The following is a 24828-nucleotide window of genomic DNA, read 5'->3' on the forward strand; positions in this document are numbered from 1 at the left end:
TCAATTTCAACTTGCAATTGAATACAAGTGGACGGATGTTTGTGGCAAATTTGAAGAAATTCCTCCAAGGCGCTCATGAGATATCACATTTACCAGAACGGCCGGACAGCCACGGCTGTCGGCCACGCAGTGGGCACAAAAACATAGAAATCAGTGCGTGGCGTTTCATCGTCACATCAACTCGTCGCCAATTCTTGAACTGACTCCAGGTTTCTCACCTGCGACATTGCACACAAAAAAAGAGTCAATTTGAGAGAAAACTAATCAAGATTGGGTGATCACACACAAGAAAACACGTCACAGGGCTTTGAATTAGGAATATGATTATCAAAGGAAGAGCAAAGACCTTTGATTCCACTGCTTTAGAGTCCGCGTGGGAAATACGGATTAACAGATACAGAGGTATGTGGGCAGACAGAAAGAGAGCAAGCAATAAGTAGAGGGAACACAAAGGTGAGAAAGAGAAGAACTGGTTAGGAATGAATACGCATTCCCTTTCTTATCTGTTTTGTTGTTCAATCTTTTATATAACCTTCTGTTTTTTAGATACTTTGAAAAAATGGTAACATGCCAATAATGACCTTTGAAAACGCAAGGGACTGAAAGAGATAGCGGGAGGACAACGGGGCAGAAGAAAGGAGGGAACAAGACGAGGGAATTGGGGCGTAAACCTTTGAGCAAAATGAAATGACATTGTTAGCTTACATAAGGTACAGCGATCCCAGACCTGGAACGTTGACAGACATCAGACCAAACACAGAGAACACTAATAGGTGACTATCTACAAGAAGAAAGACAAACGTGACCTAAATAAAGTGAGACAGCGGTTTGAAGACAAAAGAAAATGGAACAAGAGAATGGAAGCAAATTAAATAAACAAAGAAGGCCTTAAAAAGTAAACAATGAGAGTCTCATGAGATCAACTTGATCCACTAATTACTGCACAGTATGTGTGTCAGAGCTGTTGATAAGCCTGAGAAAATGGCTACATTTCAGCAAACAACAGGAGGTGACACCCAACCATAGACTGTATGTAAGGAGTGGACGTAGTAACCGTGACATCACCGTTTGGTTTATGGACTGCTTCTATGAAGACGCCATTTAGTTTTTTGCAACCAAAAGTGAGGGTGGAGCAGACATTTGCAGTCGACCTTAATGTTACAACTAAGTGTGCAAGGGTTCAAGTTGTAAGACAAAAACACGGACAATTCACAGTCCAGAACAGATGAAAACAAGACTTCTAACAATGTTTTTAAGATAATATTTATAGCTCGACAGAGATGTCATTGTAGCGGACTTCCAATATTAATTTTTTTCCTCCTCATTTTTCACAATGTAGACCTCGTGATTTTCTCAACCCTTTGACCAGCAAATTCTAGCAAACAAATGTGATGAAGACAGCTCTAAAACCCAGCACTGCAGGGAATCACACATATTACTGCGCTTGGACTATCAGGCAACAAGCAGAAAGAAAGAAAAAAGCACCAAAAAAAGCAATCATTCACCTCCCGAGAGAGGGACATTCATTATTGACAGAGCTTGTGATTGGAAGCATCAATCACATGAGAACATGCTGGTACAGTGGAGGTCGCTGGAATTATGTCAGTGCAGTCATCATATATTTTAGCATCCATACCTCTGAAAGTGGCTTTGTATTTGGTCTTTAACAAACCTTTCGACCTCCATTTTATCTGGATGTCAAACTGCTATGTTAGCAGAGCTGCTGAGGCTCCAGGATGCCGCAGGGTTGCCATGTACAATATATTCAATTCAATTCAGTTTATAGCCCAATATCACAAATTACGAATTTGCCTCAGAGGGCTTTACAATCTGTACACATACGACATCCCTGTCCCAGGACCTCACATCGGATCAGGAAATACTCCCCAAAAATATATGGCTCAGAGAACAATGAACATCTGGGTGCAGAGAGCCGGTTCCATTCAGGGTTCAATTAGCATAATGATAACACTTACAGCTCATTTAGGGCTGCTAAGCCTTGCCTCTCCTGAAGAGCAGCACCTCACGTCTTTTTTTCTTATCAATATGGTAAAATATGCAGACTCGACTTTAAGCTGTCTCGAAATTAGATGATTTTAGAAATGTAGGTTAAAAAAAAGGCATGTCCAACATTTATTAAACTGGCATTTGATCATTTGCATGACACACTTAGGGATGCCTTTGCTTCTTTGCGAGAGTATCTACACGGGTCTTTTAAGACTTTAGTTCATGAAGGTGGTTTTCCTCACCGTTGAAGCTACTGAAGTGAAAAGCAATTGAAAAGGATCATGTTCCATAAAGAAGCAAATATTCAGAGGTTAAAATTAATTTCTCATCAACTGACATTTCCATCCTTCATCAGGCCTTCATTTGGCTCCTCAAGTGGATTACGGAAATGAACTTGGCGCTCTCTGGCTGAGTTGGGTTTGTCAGCCTTGACAGCAGCACTCTCTCCGTTCCTGCCCTTTGGTGGCACATCAAACACGGTGGACGCTCTGAAGTGGTTGTGAAGTGGAGAGTGGACTTAATCTGAAGTGTGAGGCCCTCCATTTGGCAGCTCAGTTACTGTATGAGTGGCAGAAGTCTCTAAACTTAAACAAATCTTTAGAAAGTCTGCAGTGAAGTAGCTGAAACAAGTAAAGATACTTTAGAAAAACACAAAACGCCATTTCTTTGGGGCAAGAAATCTGGTCAATGTGCTTACTTTAAACTCGAGTTTGGATTTATGAGAGTTCATACTCAGTGAACATTATCTCCTATCACTGGAATAAAAGTAAGTAGCGCTCATTCAAGAAGTAAGTTTGTGAAGTCTGTATATTGTAGTTTGATTAAGTACCCAAAAACATACCCAAAAGGAACAAATATACACACATTTGTGTGTTTAAGACATCTGAATATACAGATGCATACAGATGCATGCATACACAAAAAAAGCTAATAATATGCGCACACAAAGACAAACAAACAATTATGCAGACGAAAATGCACACAGAGCCACATTTTTACTGTGACAAGCATTAAACAAAAGCCAACACATCCACATGGTCCGGAGTCGCTTACTCCAGCAGGAGAGAGCATTCAATTATTTTCTCCCCACGGAACACAATGTGACAATCCTCTGCTTGATTAAAAAAACGGCCTTAAAAAACGGCCTCAAACGAGGAAATATTGCGAGACCGAAATCATTTCATAACCTTCTTTCACCGCTCTCTTTTTGAATCGTTCTTCTTTTGATCATTCCATCTATTATTATGATTATTATTATTATTATCTGTCCGAGCATTCTTTACCCTAAACCTTTACTTCTTGTTTTCCCCATTTGCATCTCTCCCTCCCGTTTTCTTTGTTTCCCATTTTTTTATCCCACCCCTCCTGATACTCTCTTCTTTTTAAAATCTGCTTATCTCTATCCTCTATCCCGTGAGATAGAGCTAAAACAAAGCTATAGCATACTGCACACTTGCAGCTATTTGTTGAAATCATACTCCAAAGCATGTGCTTATGCTTCTTTATCCAGGGTGGATATACAAGGTCTTTACACAACAACAGCGCAACATAAATACTACCATGACCTTGGTAAGAAAGCAAACAGATGCATGAATACAACACACAGCCCGTGGCTCGATGACTCTGCCATGCTCCTGTTTAGACTCGGGGGGCGGGGGCAGGGGAGTAATAAAGATCACTGTCCCTTTAATACTCCAGTGGCCAGGCTTGTAGCTTCTGTCACACATGGGTTTGTGGCGGGAAAACCAGCCAAAGAAGAAAGATACAAAAGTACAAAGAGACAGACCAAAAGGAGGAGAGAAAAAGCAGGAGACACAAAGTGAAAGAAAGACGGTTATTGTCGAAAGCACCATCGCGCTGGCCTGTGCTCCCCAGTTTGTGACCCCATTCTGGCTCATCATTCGATGTGACCGTGACCCGCTTTCAGCCATCTTGGCTCTGCCTGTCTTCACCAAGGATCTAATGAGCATTTGGTGCTCAACAGGAAGACAGAAGGACGGGCCAGAAGGAGACGGCCTTGCAGACTGACAGAAAAGGAGGGGAAGCGTGATGGGAAAGTGTGATGGGAAATGAGGTTAGACAAAGAAATAGCTTCCATCAGCTATAATGGGCTTGGTAACCCTGACCCTGTATCATTATTTTCCTTTCACTCTCCGTCTCACTCCGTCTCTCAGTCTACCTCTGCAGCTATTCCTAGCCCCAAGCTATTTGCAAGCTTAGACCAGAAAACCAAGTCTAGATTGAAACCGATTGTCAATAAAAGAAGCGTTCGAGCAATGACTGAATGGCCAATGCCTTTCGTCATGAACCACAATCTACACGCTTCTACGCAACTGCAGAAGCAGACAAGAGGTCTTGAGAATATTTTCTTCACCATACAGTTGTCAGTGATAGGGGTAGCATTGATATGCTATTTGAATAAGGAGTCCTTGGAATTGCACAGCCACCAAACAGAACACTCAATCAATACATCATCTTTCTTTATCCACCTTAATCCCCTCCCTGCATGCTGCACCCACTTCAACTCTTCAGCACCAAACCGTTTTTTTCTGGGTGTCACCGATAAATTACGTTGCTGGACTGCCACATGATGTTTTAGGATTTCAGTTAAATACTCTTCCGTGCCTTGTACCGGGATTATTTTTAACGACATTGTCTTCTTTCTGTCTGATCTATCAATTCATATATTACATGGTCATTTTTGCGAAACTTTTCAGTTATGTATATCGCTATCCTGCGATCCTGTGGCCAGTAAAAGCTTAACCTACAAACTCTGTTTCTCCATATCAACATCTTTGACAAGCACAGTTAAAAGGGGGAAGGGGGACTGCTAACATTACTTCCACCTACCATCCCCTGTGATGACAGGGTTAGTGCTGGAGTTCAAGCAGAGGCTGGTAAAACCACCAGAGGGAAGGTCACCATCAATGTCCCATGTTGATTTGTTGCCAGCTCCAAAGTCTACACCTGTGCCAGTGTTGTGTTTAGTGTCTACTTCATTGCCACCGAACTCAGCATCTTTAGCTGTGTCAGCTTTCCGACCTTCAGTGTCGGAGTCTACTTGCAAAAGAGAGCTGGAATCCATGCCCCCAAACCCCTTGGGGCTGAGGGGCACTGAAAGCACAATGCCACCTGGCTTCTTCTCCACCTTAAAGCCCTCAACTGAGGCATCTAGTGGTGACAGAGGGAAGCCAGCACTGCAATCTTTCAGCAGCGGGAATGGAGAGAGGCTGAGTCGGGGTTCAGGTGGGGCTTGCCGCAGATCGTTGTGTGTGGCGCCCGCTGCTGAGAGGGTGGGCTGCGGGGTCTGAGACTGATCTTCCGCAACGGTAAGTGAACGTTTCATGGAGTGTGGTGAGCGACGTGGACCGTCCATGGGCGACGCCAGCTGGTCCAGTCCTGCCCCATTTCCATCTGGGAATTTATCAGGCAGCTCTAGACTGGTTGGTACTGATAGGTGGGAACATTCAGACATTGCACGGCGCATAGCCTTCCTCTGCTGCTCAGCGCGCCCCATAAAACAGGGCTCAAACTCAATCTCCTCTTCTTCTATCTCTTCTTCATCGCTGTTGTCCCCTGAAGAGTCCTCGGATAATTGTCGGGCCCCCAGGGCTGCCCCGGCTCCAACCACAACCTCGCTGGCCCTCTCCAAGTGGTTGTCGTTGACAACTCCAATGACGCAGTAGTTAGGGGCCACCTGGGGCATGGCGACCTTTGGGCTGGATTCAGCAAAAGTCGAGTTGTTCCATGGCTCAGAGGGCGAGACTCCATCTATTGGGGATGCCTCCATCAGTGAGGCACCCATTGAGTGTGGAGGCATGGCACTAGTGGGTGATGACAGCTCCATATGCCTAGCTGGGGATCCAGGAAGTGGTGGCAGGGACACCCTGCTGGTATCCCCACTTCCCAGGGAAGAGGGTAGTCTGCCCGGGGAAGCTGGGGAAGGGGATGGGGAGGAGGACAGAAGGCTGTCCGGGCTTTCCCCTGCGCTGCCAAGTGATGCGTTACCCAGCGAGGTGCTTCCGGAGATGCCCCCAACCCTGCTTGGCACCTTCAGCTCCGCATCCATGCTGCCCCTGCCCGGCTGCTCGAAGAAGCACAGCTTGTCCTCATCTGTGAGTCCGGTCCTACCACCTAACACCATGCCCGTGGGGGGCTGCCAATCCCAGCTCTGAGACGGCACAGTGGGCGTCAGGGACGGCACCTTACACAGCTCGCTGTACTCTGAGAAAGGAGAGCCAGGCTGCTGATTGGAGAGAGAAGACATGCCGTCTCTCCCTTCTATTCTAGTGCCTCCCCCCTTTTCTTTGTTCCACAGTCTGTCTTTGCCGCAGATATCCAAAGGTAATCTTCAACACTTCTCTTCCCTTCTCTCTGTTTTTCCTTTGTTGCCTTGCGCTGTTGTTCCTCTTCGTTCAGTCACTCAGATGCGCTCTGTGTGTGGAGCCTCTCGTGCCGTGCCTCCGTTCTGAACTCAAACACACACTGAGGGTGCACTGGATGTACAGATCTCTTTCTCTCTCTCTCTCTCTGGTTCTCTCACTGATTATTACAGTGCCCATGTGACCCAGTTGTGGCTGCCAATTGGCTGCTAGTTTCCAGATCCCACCCACTGTGGTGGAGTGAGTAAGTGCCCCTCCCCTGTAGTTTTCTCTTTCACTCCACGTTTTTCTCCCCCTTCAATCCCTTTCGTTCCTTCTCCCGTTCTATCTCATGGTAAAAAAAAAGCACAACGTACACACACACACAGCTCCGTCTACCCCCCTTGGGGAGGATTGAGTGAGGGCTAAAGCAGGCGCTTCAGGGGGCGAGAGTGGATCTGAATTCAAGACTTTTCCAAGCCATACCACTCCACACATCACATCCATGCTGTCTGGAATAACGCAATTGATTTTGGACATTTATCTCTTGTATGAGAAAGCAAGAAAGAGACAGAGGGAAAAATCAGATGGGAGAAATAAACCACAGGAGCTGTAAAGACTAATGCAACAGTAGCATGAAACAACCGAGTGAGAATATGTGAATGTTTTTTGTAAGCGTGCATGTGTCTAAGCAGAATGATCTCCCCAAGCCTGTATCTATGTGCGAGACAATAAGTGCATCTCCCAGCCTTTCCTTAGTGCTCAGTCTAAGAGATAAGAAGAATAAAAAGAAGGGGAGATGGGAGTTATGGGAGACGGGTGAAGGGTAAAGCCCCTGGTAAAGAGACCTTGTTGTCTGTCAGACTCCATCTGGTCACATGTGGAGAATCACACTCCATTACCACCCCCCATTCTACCACGCTCATATGCACACACTTGGATAATCAAACTTAGAGGCTCTCCAAAATACACAGAAACATTAGAGTTCTCACACATTAACAAACACACAGTGTATCCACACGAGTTATCATTCTGCCACGTAGCAAGCAAGAAACATTCAAGAAAGACTGACACGCTCAAACATGCAACAATACAGCACACACTTCAGGCAAACTCAGAGGAACACTGAGTCGAGTCTTTAAGCATTTAACAGGAACTCAGCTGGTTGTGTTGCACAAAAAAATACTTTCAGCTCCATTTTTTGTTCTTGCTGTGTTCCATCAAAACTGTGATTTTATAACCATATGAGGCGTGCTCAGGAAACTACCATTTTAAACCGTCTGCTTCATACAGCTAAAAGCATGAAAATAATCCAACCATACATTGTCCAATAGTGGGTGGGACTTTTATTTACCTCAACTGCAGACTATAGCAGATATCTTTTTAAACAGTGCAATATCAGAGGTTTTAAGGACATTTCATTCTTGTAAATATGCACTTTAGTAAGGCAACTCCTTACTCTCTGATCTACTCCAGTTTTAATTGGCTGTTGATTCTGTTTGATCTTAACGCAAACCTAACACGTTGACCTCTTGTCTTGATAAATTCCATCTGTACAACCACATGAGACTAGGTCATATCTACCAATCTGGTGCTCTAAATTATATTTTTGAGAGAAACATTCCCTAACTAATTCTTATTGCTTCTGTCTCCAGTTACTGTTATGAACCTTAACCCTTCTTACAAGATGTTACACATTAAAAGTGTGGTAATCATCATAAGCCAATAACCTGCACAGAAAAACAAATGTACCTTAAAAAAGTACTTTAAAATGATCGTTTAATTATTTGATAATTTCAGACTGGACTGGGACAGAAATACACTTATGACATACAAATGTATTTTTGCATTTTATGTCAATATAATATTTTATGGCTACATACATTTGATGCATGTCAGTATTATAGTATATATATACAAAGATGATCGGACAGGTCTCCACTTACAGGGCCAACCCGACCCAATCGCGAGCGTAGCTTGGCAGTATGAGAGCTACTTAGTTGTTGCATCAAATAAATAATAAAAACCAAACCCATCAGAAAAATGAACACTTGAACAGACATGAGTACTATAACAACTACCTAAAATGACAAAGCCATCTTTGGGTAAATTGTATTTGACGTGTTCTTTGATTATGTTTTGTCCTATCTGCTAACATGGAGCGGGCGGGGTTTATGACCAATACTGCAACGAGCCACCAGGGGGCGATCACGATGTTTTGGCGGATTTTTGGCTTGTGTGTCTGGTTCTAGTGTCCAGTGCCAGTCAAAAATAGCTGTGGGTTACAGACGTTCTTGTTGTTGTCAGTTTGGACTGAAGGCTGAACGTCAGCATAAAACAATGGTTTATAACAGGCAGACAGGCAAACAGGGGCAAGGATGCAGACGGGAGGCAGAAGCAGAGCATATGGATGAGGACTGTGTGTTAAGTAAGGATGAAGGTTGGCCATCTTTTCTTAGAGCAGAAAAAAAGAGATAGAAATGACCAGGAAGGATGGAGGGTTCAGAGTTTTGAAGAGTAAGGAGGAGGTGTAGAAGAAAGGCACAAAGGGGTCAAAGTGAAAAAGAAAGGGCAACAAAGGATGCAGAACGTGAGGGTAAAGTGAGGGAAAGTTGAATTAGATCCATCGGTATGGATACACACATCGCCTCCCGACACCATGACTAGACGAAACCGAGAGCTGAAGGTTTTAATGATGCCGTCAACGAAACTCTGAAAAGTTATTCTTCTGCCTCACTTGAGGATTCAGTTGTCAATGAAGTACAATGAATGGTACATCAATGCACACAAAGATGTCTTTTAAATAAAAATCAAACAAAACAACCCTACCTTTATCATTACCCTAACTTTACCTTCTTTAATCCTGATTCCAATGTCAAACCTAATTGAACTGTAAAAATTGCCACATTTTTTATTTTTGCCAATCTTCAAAAGACATTTTCCCCAGAACTTCTTTAAAAAAGTTCTTACTAACAATCTTTTTCATTTGGAGTTCTGATGGTTTACTCAACAAAAGCACAACTGCCAATTGGTACTTCGGCCGGAAAGGAATTGCTTCATAAAACATGAAATGAACAAGAGCTTTGTTTTCTTCCCATGCTGGGAAAAAGGCCAACCTGGCATTGGAAATGGGAAAGGTGGGAGCCACTTGAAATCAAAAGTCAATCTCTCCCTGGCAGCCGATGGACAAAACTGAAAAATAAAAAAATGTAGATAGATATCGAATGGAACTACCCCCCAGGACCAGCGCTAATGCTACGAGCGGAAACCACAAGTATTCAAATGAGAACCCTTTATAACATCACAAAGCATTTCTGAATTCATGGTCAGAACGCCTTCAAATCAAATCGTACGTGACTCAATAAATAAGAAGCAAGTGAGAAACAGCAATCAATGTGTTCATGGCAATGTAGAGTATAATAATAATAATTTTATTTATTTCAAGTGTTGTGAATAATTCCTGTTCATAAATCAAAATTGATAAATCACCACGATGTAGGAGTGATGACTGAATGTAAATAAGAAAATCCATCTTCTCCATTCAAAGATCTTACTTGACATGAAATGGTAAATGGACCTGTACTTTTATAGTGCTTTTCTAGTCTTCCGACCACTCGACCACGGGCTAGCAGAGCCGGGGATCGAACCGCCGATCCTCTGATTGAAGGACAACCCTGCTCACCACTGAGATCATCTTTATAGGCAGAAAGGAGACAATGCCATCCACAGATCCCTGAGAGAAATAATCTAAATGTTTTATCTGATAAACTGGCATTATTCCATTTAGAAGAGTTTAATTCACAAATCGCTTTCACAAAGTCATGGCATCAACCCCGACATTTCCCTGGTTTACATATATTTGTACCATACATGTCTTGTTTTAACACGGTCTGATTTTGCTTTCCAGCTTCCCATCTGATAGCCTGTGTTCTTGCACACACAAATCAAGTAGGACAGAGAAGATCTCCGTTGTTGTTGTGGCGGACCACAGTGAACGGCAGGACTTTGCCCCAGGGAAAATGGCATTTTTCATTCCGGTGCACGCAGTTTTGGTATTTCGGGGACCCGCCGTGAGCTCCGACTTCAAGGAAGTGTGAGGAGATGCGCAGCAGGGGGCGTGTCAGTAACAATCAGGCAGCAGCGGAGCGCGGTTTTAGGGTTTGCTCTTGGTGTTTTGGGCTAATGTAAAATAAAACCTTGAAAAAACTAAAAAGTTTGACACTCAAAGTTAAGTATATACACATTAATTACGTGGCCTCTGAACACTCTCATCCGTGACTGGCTGGCAGGTGTAACTGCTAGTAATTGGATGGTAAAACAGGTGACCCATCAGTCTCTCTCAAACAGTTCCCGACGGCACCGGCATGCTTCGGACAGCATTAAAAAGGCGGCCCGCCACCACAGCTGGAGCGCATGCCTCCACCAAAATCACATCAGTCATCGTCACTAACACATCCCACCTGCACAGACAGACATGCTGCCAGGTGGGCAGACACGCTCGAGGCGGGTGTACTGTCCTGCGTGTCTCTTTGTCGGCTTGCTCCTTGAAGTAAAAATCTGAGACCATGGGGACAAACACACAGATGACCTCACCCTGTCTGACTGGTTGGCTGGCAAAGACACACAAACATACACGCACGTGCACAATACACAAAGTGTTGTATAATCCCACTGGGCGACAGGAGTGCTGTGCCTAATAACCGGGGCAGTATATTGTTGCAACATGGTGATGTGCGTAATAGTCACATCGCAAGAGGTGTAATGCCGGCAAATTCACTCAAACGTGTCAGGCTATAACTTTTTTGCTGCTTGAAAACTTGCGTGAATCCTTGTCAATGGGGGTGGGGAGGGAGGATCAACTGGGGGAATTCAACTCGGCGGGTCAGGTAAGGCATCGTAATTGGCTCCCTTCACATTACATCGCATTTAGCTGATGCTTTTTTCCAAAGGACTTACAATCATACACCATAGACACAGCTACGGGGAGCAATTCAGGGTTAAGTGTCTTGCTCAAGGGCACATCAACTAGGGCGGGAATGGAACCACCGATCCTCTGAATGAAAGACGGACCTGCTAACCACTGACCCACAGTCGCCCTGGCCAGGGACCGCCTTAGTGCTCGCTGTGCCCTCTTTCCCCCGGCACAAAGCGCGACTGTCCACCGGGGCGGATTGTCTTAAGTCTGCGGCGATGTCAGCAGCCCACCAGACCCTTCTTGAATCTCGGACCCCGTCCCGTTTGCCATGCTTTGTGGGTGTCATCAACATTCATATTAATACAACCAATGTGTTTATAATGTCATTGTTTACAAGCGCACAAGCTCTTCGTTTTGCTCTCAAAGTACACTTGATTGATACATTTAATTTTAAAATGTAAATGCAACATGTTCCCCCTGGAGAGATATATTGCAGGGAAAACAACTCAATCATTTTTCTAATATACAGCCCTACCATGCAGGCTGCAAAGGAGGCATAGAGACGAAACAGAAGCTGTTAAATGGTTGAATCAGTTAAACAACTGTGTTTTCCACATTGGAAGATTGCAGTTTCCTTCCGATGCGGCCATTTTGCTCTCATGTCTCGAAGGCCTTAGAGATACAGCAAAAATGTCAATATACCAGCCGACATCAATATACATTGTGATATTGTGATCTTCTAATTCTGGCTGTTTGTACAAGTTTCTCTGAAGCAGTGTTCATCTCTCTTTTTTATAGTTTATATCATCCAGCCCTATTGTCTTGTAATGAGGTTGTACTAAACACTCCCAAGCAGGTTACTCATGAGCTGAGGCACATCTGAAGCTGCCAGACAGCAAGACAGTGAGAAATTCCATTGCTTTGGTCTGTTGTACTTCACCACTGAAAGTACAAAGAGAGAGAGGAGTGGTGAACCCAGGTGTGGAAAGAGAGGAGGATAATCTCAGCAAGGGGTGTTGGAGGAATTGATGACGAAGGGATTCAGAGTCTTTAGTGACATCTATTTATAGCTCAATCGCATCTAATTCGCAGCCCGTAACAACACCCCCATCCTCGCTAAACGTCCATTGTTTCCTCCGTAGCCCCTCTCCCCATTAGTCGCCAAAGCAACTGCCTCCTGTTGCTATGGCAACTGGCTCCTCATCAGCGTGTCGGGCTCCATCCACGTGGGGGTTGGGGGGATGTTTGTTGGTGATTGGGGGGGGGGGGGTATTGTCTAAGGATTCAGGGGTGGGTGGTGATGGAATTGAAAGCTAACAGTGTGTGTGTGTCTGCATGTGAGGGGGGGTTATTAATAGGCTACATAATCTACTCTGCCTCTTGCCTCAGGTCAAAGAGTGTGTTCCAGTCTGCGGTGTCTTTGTGGTAATTACAGTTATCAGATAAAAAAAAGCAGTTCCTAAGAAACCAGTCTGGCGACAGAGTGATGAATGAACATGGACTTGTATTTGGCTTAATTTGACATGATGGACAAATGTGAGCGGACACTGAAACACACACAAACATATATAGTATATACGCACCGAGACGAAGAGAAGATTGTTCCCTCCAGAAGCGGGATTTAATTGGTGAAGATGCACATTTCCCATCATGCGGTGCTGGACTGAGTATTGTGTCAAGTTTGCTGCTTCATGTTGCAAAATGCAAATGTCATATTTTTAATTGCTGTTAGTTTGCAATTAGTCTGTTCAGAACACGGTCGTTTATTTTGGTAATTATCATTTTTGTGCTGCTTTATGTTTTAACCATGAGTGATACACACACATATACTCACGTAAAGTACAAGTAAGAAGCTAAAACTACACATAGGCATCATTATTGTAAGGTGAAGTTTCCAACACAAAACCTCAACTTGAACTTTTAGCCCAAAGAACAAAGTTATTTCTTCTGGAGGAGATTATTATTTCTGACATTAGTGTCACAGGAAAATTAACAAAGGGCTGCTCAGAGGACACTGTTCTCCCTCGGATGCCCACGAGCGCTGACCAGCCGGAGCTGGCCATGTGTTATTTATTGTCATCATTTCAACGTTGCCCAAGTAGTGAATACTTGATAGAGGAGAGGGTGTCTCATTCATTTTAATTAATTAATGACATAATACCCATCGGCTCTACTATTCACTATGAAGCAGCTGCCTAATCCAAGTTCATAATTCATAATGAATGAATCTGGCGCCCTTGGCCAAAATAGACATCTCCGCTGCACCCATTGCAGTCTCTGTCTCTCTGTCACAGACAACAACACAAACTCTGCCTGCGTTTACAACATTTTCCGACACCATCATCAAATGTCAACAACAGTTGTTCTACTCCTCCTCCCATCTCCCTCATTATCCCAGAGGGCACGCATTCGGACAGCGGTGCAGAGCCCGGGCTCGGCTCCCGGAGCTAGAAGCTAATTGGACGAAGAACCACGCTGCGTGGGACGGAATTGATCCACGGGATGAATGGAAAATGTGTCATAAGGTATTATATGATATCTAAGCCACGTGAAAAAAAAATAAATTCAATAAAACATTTTAAAAATAGATGGGAGATATTTTTGGTGTTACGTTGGGGTTGGTCGATCATTTCTATTTTCATATTGTCTGGTAGTGGTTCCTCAAGAAGGCAGGTCTTATTGACGTGTCTTTGGAGCCGAGGATCTTTGGAATAGGACGGAGCTGGCAAGTTACACAATTAAACATTTATAGAAATATGTGACCATTAAATTTAAAATATCTAAACATAAAATATATATATACACACTATATATATATATATATATATATATATATATATATATATATATATATATATACACAAAATATACAATCCATTCGCCAATGGGCACCAGCCTATGTTACGTCATTGTATCGCCTTGTGTTTGGTCTGTGCGTGGGACCCGGTTATTGCTAACCTGCAGGTCCTGTTGTTTGGTGTTACTCCTGAAAGAGAGTTCCCTACTTGTGAAACTAAGTCTGCTCTAAATTGAGCCCCAGGTAGCATTTCAATTCCATTTTCAGGATTAGTCAACCTGTGTCACAGCCAGACACTCCTGCGGCAGTTGAAGATTGGAAAAAACAACCACTCCACCATCACTCCATCCTGTTTGCTCTCTTCCTGGCTGCTGGAAAATTATTTTCATACCAGTGACAGTTCAGTCACCCCCACGCCCCCTATCTATTACTCTCCTCTTCTTTTTAAAATACAGCTTTCACTTTTTATAGCAGCCTGTGAAAGCTGACAGGCATCCAACTTGTCCGTTTGTGTGTCCTTCTCATACCTCGGGAACTTACGTTACAAGTGAGCTTTTCTTCACTTCTCTGTTGTCAATGAGTGATGAATACCATAAGCAGCGCTTCCGGGGTGCACAAAATTGTTCCGCAGGTACGTCCCCCGACAACGCTGTAAGAAGCAAAACTAGGACCCAAACCATCCGCCCGTACCGAGAAATAGCCACCCACTCCAAAAGGCCATTGTCCCTGAACGACATCCCCGAAAGCAGCAATACCGGGAGCCAAGCAATCGACCTGTTACAAAAGGCCAAGCGCTTCAAGCGGCCCATGCTCCGAACCACCAGGCGCACCCACCCGAACAGAACACGGCACTAGTTTCAGTATCATTTGACACGTGCATGGCGGGAACTTGAACTGTTGATGTAGAATGTTTGATTGACTGTTCTGTGATGCCACTAAGTCTCACCATGCTTTATTTGTCTTCCTTCCTCCGCTTTCATCTCGTCCCCGCACTGCCTGCTGGTTTTGGATATCTCCATATTTTTACAGACTGGTACAGAAATGCACCAGCGCCTGTCTTGTTCACTTGTTTTGCATAATTAAGATGGTGAAGGCTTTGCTGCGACTGACTGCCTCCCGCTGAGGTTTGTGCACTGCAATCCCTCTTGCCAAAAACCTGCTACCGGAAAACCGACGGTAGCATGCATCTTCTATCCGTTGCTACATTCTGTTACGTGACTATTGCTCCATAAGCTCTCTGCTGGTTTCTGTTCGGATTTGTTTCCTCAGACTTCCAATCATAAAAGAAGTGACGGACCTCAGCAGCTATGGTCTTTACTGCATTATTGTCATGGCAACCACAAATGACAACATGCAGTACCAGCTGGCTAAAGGTCATTACTGCTGGTGGAAAACATTACACACAAACACCATCGAACATAACGAAGTTGATTCAAAGTGGTTCACAGGAAAGAGAAGATTGACGCAAGAACAATGACACAGAAAAGTCAAATTAAAAAGTTAGATGCTCAACGACTCAAGAAAGAAGAAAGTATAGGAGCAGGTACGGTGAGGCACCGTTTAAGGCCAATAAGCAGGTCCAAACAATAAACCTGTGGAATGTTTTGGTCATTATAAACTGGAGAAGTTGGAAGTCATCTGGGATTATTGTTTCCTAATGACAGTGAATACGGTGTGTTAGTTTGATCATTACGCTCTAGATGTAAGTAAATGGGGATGAAACACTGAAAAGCAATGTTGTGCTTTTGGATAACAGGACGTTTGACTTGAGAGAAGAATGGGTCCAAGTATAGCACCGTGGCGAATATGGAGGCAACGGATTTAAATTTGAAAAATATCAGCAAATATCCTCCTTTAGACACTCCCCCCAGATACTGTAGTAATTTTCTTTTTAACGTATTAATTTTGCAGCATTCAGAATGATTGGTGTGATTCCTTTCTTCTGTTAGTTGGACGCTTGTTTTTATTGTGGATCAAATAGTGACATTTTGGAGTTGACATACAATATTGTTTTTTAAAACTATAATAAAAAAAATAATGAATGCCCTTTGCCCTTTTGAGGCTTTTTTTGATAGATTGGTATTTCTTCACCTCTAATATGGTGCCTTACTGCCTGGTCCTGCTAAAGGATCTTGGTGGGTGATTCTGTCAAACAATTACATTTTAGACACTGTGGACATCTTACCAACAGGTTACAATAGTTACAGGTAGCTGCAAACTGGATGACGATATGAATTACTTTAAAGAATGTTTACAATTATATTTAGCCAATTGGAAATCTTTTCGAGAAGAGAATCTAGCAGTGAACAGGGAGATGATATAATGATCTGAAATAACGGCACAGTAGAGTTGTAACTGTTTTATGTCCATTTCATAGAGCGTGTGTCTCTCTATTAACCGAATCGGTTCCATCAGCAAGTGTGCTGTCAATGTCGCGTCTCATTACTTGCTGTTCCTAGGGCAACATAAAGATCCTTAGTCTCTATGGCAACTCCCTGCTCTTTCCCTCGCTCTTGTCCCTCCCCAAAGGCTCTTTGAGTGTCTGTCTGTCTACCACTAGAAACTTGAAAATAACATTTTAACCTTTATCAACACTTTGTCTAGAATTTAAGTCCACAGCCTCCTTCATCTCGTTAAACTAAATAAGCAAATCTGTTTTACAGCTGGTAATAACTTCATTATCACCTAAAGACTTCCAACATGAGTTGCTTAAAGTGTGTGTTTTCCCTCCAATCAGAGCTTTTTTTGGGGCACAGTTCTATCAGATAAAGGTGCTATATGGACCCTACTTGGCATCAAGGGCGAGCGAAGCACAGTGCCGCCTGCTTTGATAATCTGTCTTTGAGTCCTGCAGCTTTTAAAAGCAGTAAAAGCTTCTGGTGAAGCGTTCGTGCTGCAAGTTGCCTCGGGGAAAGAAACTTTGTCTTGTTCGGTTGTATAACAACATCTTGCTTCTTCCACCCTTCTGAGAGACAATACTCATTGCTCACTTCACACTTGTGCGTTGTTTTAAATCTCTGAACATCTAACGCTGTTGTTTTTTCAGTGCGCCCCTCTATAAATAGATATCAGCACAAGATTTTGGTATCGGAGGCATTCTGGTCTCCGTTTGTAAGTAGTATCGACCAATCACATTTGCGCGGGCTTTGGCTGCATGCGGGTAAACAGTCAGAAAGAGGCAGAGTAAAAGAGGTGGAGCCTTTGGGCCGAAATGCAGTCTTGGAAGCCATCGGCTATTATCTGATGACGTTTTAACATTGTGTTGGCTAAAGAATACACTGTTAACTGGCTACTTGTGAAACAAAGCTCAACTCCAATTCTCGTGTCTCGAGTTGCTAATTGGATTGTAAACAATGACCACCGCACATAAGAGGAAATCTTGGTCCAGATATGTGCTGGCTACAACATAACCACAGAAATATTGGCTTTTGTCCCCAGAGGAATCCCCATGACTCCGACAGCCGATGCATTCCGACATTGGCCCTTCTGGTATGAAGCATCTGCATTAGTTTATTTCCTGCTGTTACCTGTTGCCTAAGATTCATAATATGTGAATAGTCCACGTAGAAGTGTGGTATCGATTGAAGTAAACTTCTGGCAAAGGGGTCTCTTATCAGATGGGATGACTGCAATATAATGTAGTAGAATAATAAATAAGGGCAACTCATAAAGATTAGTTTAATAGTGATGAGGGTCTGTACCCAGCATGTCACCATAGTTCTATAAAGTGCTCTGTAGTTCTGGAAGTCTGATCAAGAAATGTCTATTTTGCATTAACAGCAATACGATTTTGGGTGGTGCTTGCTACTTCTAGGATTCTTAGAAGTTAAAAAGGGGGTAATTATTGGAAACAGGAATATACTCTTGAGGCGCTATTGAAGTACTGTTGAAGCATGGAGCTGGTAATGAAAATTGGGTTCAATCTGTTACTGAAGCACCGTGAACCTCCTAGAAAAATGAGACTCACAACCTTTTCCTGCAGTTAGCGGTTGTCCTTTCCAATGGCGCCAACGAGGCAAAAATCCAACACTTGCCGCAAAGCTGTCTAAAGCCATTAGCTCCCCCTAGTTGAGTGATGGGACCATACTGTTCAAATGACTCTTCTGGGCTACCATCTAACAGCCTGCTCCCCAATGAAATGAGCCCAAACAACAGCGAAAAGCACTGTGGTAAAAATAGACCGCTGATACAGTATAGTCACGCATGCATGCCTCCTGAGGATTAGTGTTTGTCCTCAAATAGTTTGATGACTCAGATGTGTACTGTATGTGTGTCTGTGCAGGGAGGCGGGTCCACAGCAGTGGTATATTTGTGGTCTTTATACTGGCTGGCACCTGCGCTTTAGCTCTGTCTGAGAGAGAAGGAGCAGTGTTGATGCTATGTGGCCTGAATGTCCTCTTGCTTAAGTTGATGCCCAATCGATTTTTTTATCTGAATTAACACGTTTGGAGTAGAACAAAAAAATTGTATCACAGGAATCATAAATAACAGTCCACTATGTTCACCAGCTATAGATATTTTCTCTGTGGGCTCTACACAAGTTACACGTGACACATAATCATTTGATTGGAATATAATGTACAATGAGGATTAGCGCCTCGCGGCTGTGTCTCTCCACCGACCAGTCCACTTGCAGTTTACATCTACGCCTGTCCAAAATGTCATCACTTTATCCAATTAGACATTTGTGTGAAAGTCATATTTAGCATTAGAATTCGAGTTATGGACCAAGACATGATTTGTGAGGTCCCAGTGAACATGAACTTGAAACTGTACAAAAGGACATTTGTGTCAAATTGGAAGATATTTGCTCCACGTGTTCCTGACATATCATGTTCACTAGAATGGGACAGACGGACAGCTCAAACACATAATGTCCATCATGTCGTGGAAACAAAACAATATCAACTAGTGCAGCTTTATTTCATGTCGTTCTAGCCAACAGAACTACTAGACTCGAAGTTATAGTCAATGCACAGTGCATTATTTATATGGATTTTCAATGTGTGGCTGATGCACGCAGACTTATATACGGTTAAAAAAAATGTGTATGCGGTTGTTGTGTGCAGTCAGATGGGTACACTTTGTACTGTGTAATTTTGTAGATCTAAAAAATACACAATAATGAATTAGAAATACTATGTACTGAACCTGCTTCAGTTGGTAGCTTGCTGACTCATTTCTTTTGTTCAACTGACGTGTGGCTACTGATCTACCCAGCACTCTGTCCAGTGTAGGGATGTTCCCTCATTCTTGTCCACATTTGTCAATGTCTCTCTCTTAAGTTCTGTATGGAGGCTTAGTACTTCTCTGAGCCTCCCTCTATCTTTATCCTGTGTTTAAAACATCACCTTCCCTCAGGTTTGAATCGTTCTGCATCTCTATCGGGCTTCTCCCTCTCACTGTTACTGTATATTTCTCTGCCACTACAAGAAGGGTTTATAAATAATCCTTAATCCGTTCCCTGTCAGCATTCTTTTCAACTCTTCATATTCCTTTATACACCACAAGTCTTCCTCCTCTCATCATCCTTTGCCTCTCTCTCAACCTGTGGTACATAGGCAATATGTTTCAGAAGTTCCCAAAAGCCTTTCTTTGTTTCGAACTCCAATATATTATGGATTTAGCTTTTTCTTTTTTTTAGATCCACCCCTCTGTAACCCTCCAAAGCGTTGCTCTTTATTGTGCTCCACATGGCTTCTTATCTTTTGTACAAGGCTTAAATACCACTTGGTGACAGAGACCCACCCTTGGACACTGACAAAAGGTCTCATTACACATAGCCAGCTGCACCCGGTCTTATGTCTGCATGCACGCACGCACACGCACACGCACACGCACACGCACACAGGTCAAAAAAGCTGCAATATATTTTCATCCATGTGATGTGGAAGTTGCAAAAACATGCAGGCTCTTCCTGTTCTTGTGGAAGGCATTGATCAAAGCTGCTTAATAGTCATGTTTGACACTCTGCTGTTCCCGTAGAGAGCTGAAGGCTTGCTCAGTCCTCGTCACAGCCTCCAACGGGAGGAAGAGACAAGAAGCGCTGAGAGGAAAGACAAGGACATTATTTCACTGGAACAGCGCAAAGTGTCAATCTATTCTAGTTTTGGTTTCCCCATCTGTGGCTGATGTAAACCTTATTATTTCCCAGTCTGCAGAAAACTCTTCTCCTAAACTAGTGACACTGCAACAAATGAATTCTCCACTAAAAGAGCTGGACATGACGCCGATCAACAGCTCCCTTTGGACTCTCTCTTGAATCTTTTAACTATTTTAACACACACACAATACAAACTGTTCTATTTTAACTGCTTATCTGCAACGTAAACATTATTATTCCCCAGTCTGCCAAAACCTAAATCCAAAAAGACAGCCTGAAAATGAAGAATATCGGAGAAGAATGCATTATATTCGATGGAGCACGGCCAGATAGTTTTAGGAACCTGGTCAGAACTGGCCAATGCTCCGCCAGTCTATGTAGAGAGGCGGGACTTAGCAAAGGGTCAATTTCCTTCTCTTCATCATCACCTAACTCATGATCATTGGTAAGGGTTGGAAAACAAAGCGTCACAACAGAAGTGGAGCAACCTGCTCTTGTGCACATCGTAGGCTATGCCTCGATGAAGCCAAGAGGACAACATCATCTGCAAAAAGATGCCATCCTAACGTCACCAAAAAGACTTCAGATGTCTCCTGTGCTTTCAAATACTAACCATGAAATTCAAAAACAGGAATGTTGCACTGAAGTAGCACTCACCTATCTGCATCTTCTGTCAATAGTTTTATAACCATCCCAGTGACTAGTCTCAATAATGATGCATAAAGAACAACTACAACAAAGCCACAAGGAATTTAAATAGGACTCACCTATGATGGAAGAGCAATCAAGGAAGCAGTCATCACAGAACATGAAAGTAAAATCAACAAAAAACAACAACCAATTACCATTTTATATAGTTGAAAAGTTATGTCTACTTAGGAGACACACCAGAATGTGAATTATTGATGCATGACAACCGAGGGAGTGTTAACATGACACCAACAAAACCTTTTCCTTCAACATCTTTTTTTAGGAGAAGTTGTTAAGAAACAGGCAGCTAGTGAGGAAAACGGCGTTAATTGGACACACAAGAGAGAACATAGAGAGACACCTCAGCCCCGGGTGCAAGGGAAAAACAGAGCATGATTACACATCACCTGGACAGAAGAGAGAAAGAGAAGGTTGGTTTGGATTTGGTGAGGGCGTCTAGTGGTGTCGCTAAGGAGAAACACTCCGTGATTGGTTAGTAAGTAGCACACCCGTCAACAACAACACTGTTAATTATGAGGACATCCCAGCAGTGCATCATTTGGAATTGAGATACTCACAGATTAGAGTCAAGCCAATCTACAGCCTTAATTGGTCAACACTTGAGCCCATGCATTAGTCACTTAGAAACAGTCAACATTTGACAAGCCAAAAAGCCCCAGCCAGGATTATAGAGAAATGTGTCCATGCAAGGTTTTGATAATTCATCCAACCCCTAATGAGTACAAGACACCCAAGCAATCGATCTTGCCCAAAATGGCCTTTAAATTAGGTTACAAATATCTGAAAGACTGAATGAAAACACCATGCATGACAATAAATCATTTGTGTTCATTTGTTAGTTACTCTAGGATTAACTTCTATTTTGTCCAGGGCTGACTGCAACCAACCTTCGGTGATGGGGGTAACTGGAGGGACCACAGCTGGTTCTTCCATGGGATCAGCAAAGCTGGGAAAGAAGGGCTTAGCTGTAGGGTTAAGACCAGATCCAGGGCTTGTCGCTTGAGGGTAGGAGGGGCTGAGGACTGGGGGTGCTTGTGGAGGGAAATGATTTTCCCCTGGGGAAGTGGGACTCTTTACAGAGGAGGATGATGATGAAGAACGAGAATACTTGGGTTGCTTCTGGGCCGATTCGGCATATTTTTGCTCTTTGGGTTGGAATTCCTGCGCTGTGGTTTTGGGGGAGCGGAGAGGGGCTGGGCAAGGAGTGTCAAAGGACAGCCCCAAGGTTAAAGGATGACCTGAAGTGCTCACGTCACTGAAGTCAAATAGCTCACTGTTGCTGCTCATGTTGGAGTCGTTCAGGAGCCATGAAGCATCGGAGGGTGAGAGAGGTGGGGCCGAGGCTAACACCTCGCCTTTCGGGGAAGGGCTTGGCTGGGAGGCGGGGCTAAAAGGAGACGTGTCTCCCTCAGGTATGCCACGCACACAAGACTCGTGGAGGGAACTTGTGTTACACATTGCGCTGACAACCATGTCACCACCAGGTGAAAAGCCCTGGCTGCTGTTGCCTAAGCTTGCATTTTCAGTCTCCATCAGGAGGTCAAATGGATCACCAGGGCGAGGAGCCATGGGGAAGGAGCCAGGTGTTGCACTGTTGGTGGTGGAGGGCATAGTGAACGGGGCCGCTGTGGCTTTCAGCTCGCTGTTCAGCACCAGTGGGTTGATGGAAGCAACTGTTGGGGAGAATAGGTCCTCAGACAGGGGGGAAGGGACCAGGCCTTCTTCGGGGTAGACTTCCTTTTTCCAGGGGCTCTGGCTGGCGTCCATGTCCGCAAACGAGGCCTCCTCGTTTGCCTGAACAGAACTCCTCAGTTCCATCATCACCTCCTCTGTGACTTGAGAGGTCGCTGCGGCCGAAGGGACAAACGGTTCTGCCGACACTCCCCACTCCTCTGGAAGCTTCTTCCTGCTCTTACCCTTCTTCCCCCGGCCTCCACTTTTCCCAAGTTGCTCCTCCCAGCACCCATCTCCTCTATCCCGCCTTGGGCCAATCCTGTGGTAGAACTCCTCCGTTGGGGGAGTGTTTTCTGCTTGCACTTCAGGGTGACCCCTGCTCTCGAGGTGCTCATAAGGGCCCTCGTCTTTCTGTCGCCTTTTCTTCTTCTTCTTCTGTTTTCGGTCTGAACCTTCTTGTTCCCTTTCGTCGCCCCCAGCATAGGCGGTGCTCTCTCGGCTAGGCCAAGTGTCAGGTGGGTCGTCATGGCTGACAGCGAGATGGCCGGCATGGAGACTAATAACTGTGGAAACGCTGGGGCTGAAAGGGAGGTCTGTCGGTAGGCAGCTAGCCTCGTCTGGCCAGCAGTCGCCTAAAGCACCTTGTTGTGGGTGAAGAGGGGAGAGTTTAAAGTTGGGGAGATGGGAATGTGTATGTGAATTGGTTCATTAATCTAATTCAAACAGAACATAATTGAGAAACATGTATCAGACAAAGAGGCAAAAACAATATAACTAAGAAGATCATTCCACTGAAAATGTACATGTATCTTTGTTTTTAAAATATTTGTTTTTAGATCATTTTAAATTATATTAGCTATTATAGCTATTTGTTATTTGCTGAGATGGAGAGATAGCTGAGAAGATGACCAACATTTTCAGACAGAGCAGAGAAGCATCTGGAGGAATCCAAGTCCAGAAGTGGTGTATGTTGTTCCAGAAAGCTGAGCCTTAATCACTGCACCCTTTGTAGTTATGAATCTGTCACACTTTAGTCAAATAAGCAAATGTGTGTGTTTTTTTGATTAAGAAAAATAAACAAAATATATGGCCATCCCAAGCTGAATTTCAAATCTTAAAAATGTCTTCCGTGTCAATGCTGAGTGAATGAATGCTTGAGGCAATGAGAATACAAATTCACGCACAAACATGTTGGGGAGTATTTCATTAAATGATATAGATGAGTACTTTCGGGTGGCTGACTCACCGCAGCCTCCGGGTCTAGAACGATAAATGCTTACGCTTAAACTATTGGGCAGCAAAAGAGCTCCGTTTGAAATCAAAACAGAGAGCAAGAGTCATGTGTGTGCGAGTGCGTATTCATGTACCGTGTTCCAATGTACACAAAGACAAATGCAGAAAAAGACTACTTAATGGTCCCATAAAAAAGGAGGTCAATTACAGGCAACCGCGCCAGAACTAAAATAGCTTGTTTCAAGACTTTGTAAAAATAAAGGTCAGGTAGACAAGAGGGAACAAAAGTAGAGAGGAAATTGCTCACTTAGGGCTGTCTACTTTGGCCCAGTTTGTTTCTAGTTTTCAGTTCTACACAAACACACACACACACACACACACACACACACACACACACACACACACACACACACACACACACACACACACACACACACACACACACACACACACACACACACACACACAGTGGAGCATATAGTACAGTTAGTCTGGAGGATATTTCATATGAACTAACCCCTGACAGTATGTGCGATAATTGGGAGAGACAGAAAAGAGACATCTGCTAAAGAGAAGAGAAAGACTTAAATATTGAGTCGGACAAACTCATAAGGTGAGGGGAGGGTCAACAAGCCTTCCCCCTGTGTTTAATTTCCTGTAATTTAGGCATGTATTTTTGTAGCCGATACCAATAGAAGTGAAATTACACAAGATACCCAATTTGATTAGGTCAGACCCTGATGATCTGCTAAAGCTTTTTTGCCAAAAACAAAATTTTACAACATTACATTTGATCACATCATGATAACGTTACAATGTACCTTCACCCAATACTCATTTTTACTGATCAGAGTTTGAACGCATCACAATGTAACGCAATGCAACCTCTGTGTGTAGCTGTTAGCTTCGTTAATTTTGCCTGGCAGACTGTGCTGCCCAGCGGCTGTGGTCCATGCCTACTACTCATTAATCATGTCTGTCATATTCATTGAATGTGTTTATGTAACTCTGTAACTCTGTTTCTCTG

The 24828-nt window shown here is 43.7% G+C and overlaps 1 protein-coding gene across 7 annotated transcripts in view; it reads right to left on the minus strand.

Annotated features, from left to right (window-relative positions):
- The window catches only part of LOC117749336 (microtubule-associated protein 4), an 84897-nt gene that overhangs the window by 16082 nt on the left and 43987 nt on the right, over positions 1-24828 (minus strand). For 6 of the 7 annotated variants that reach the window (XM_034559728.1, XM_034559725.1, XM_034559727.1 and 3 more), the window contains one exon: positions 21782-23209. In XM_034559728.1, coding sequence (XP_034415619.1) covers positions 21782-23209 — 1428 coding nt within the window. The remainder of the gene's footprint in view (positions 1-21781; positions 23210-24828) is intronic. The other variant, XM_034559726.1, reaches the window with a different exon arrangement.

Source organism: Cyclopterus lumpus, chromosome 20, assembly GCF_009769545.1.
Source record: "Cyclopterus lumpus isolate fCycLum1 chromosome 20, fCycLum1.pri, whole genome shotgun sequence".
Taxonomy (NCBI): Eukaryota; Metazoa; Chordata; class Actinopteri; order Perciformes; family Cyclopteridae; genus Cyclopterus; species Cyclopterus lumpus.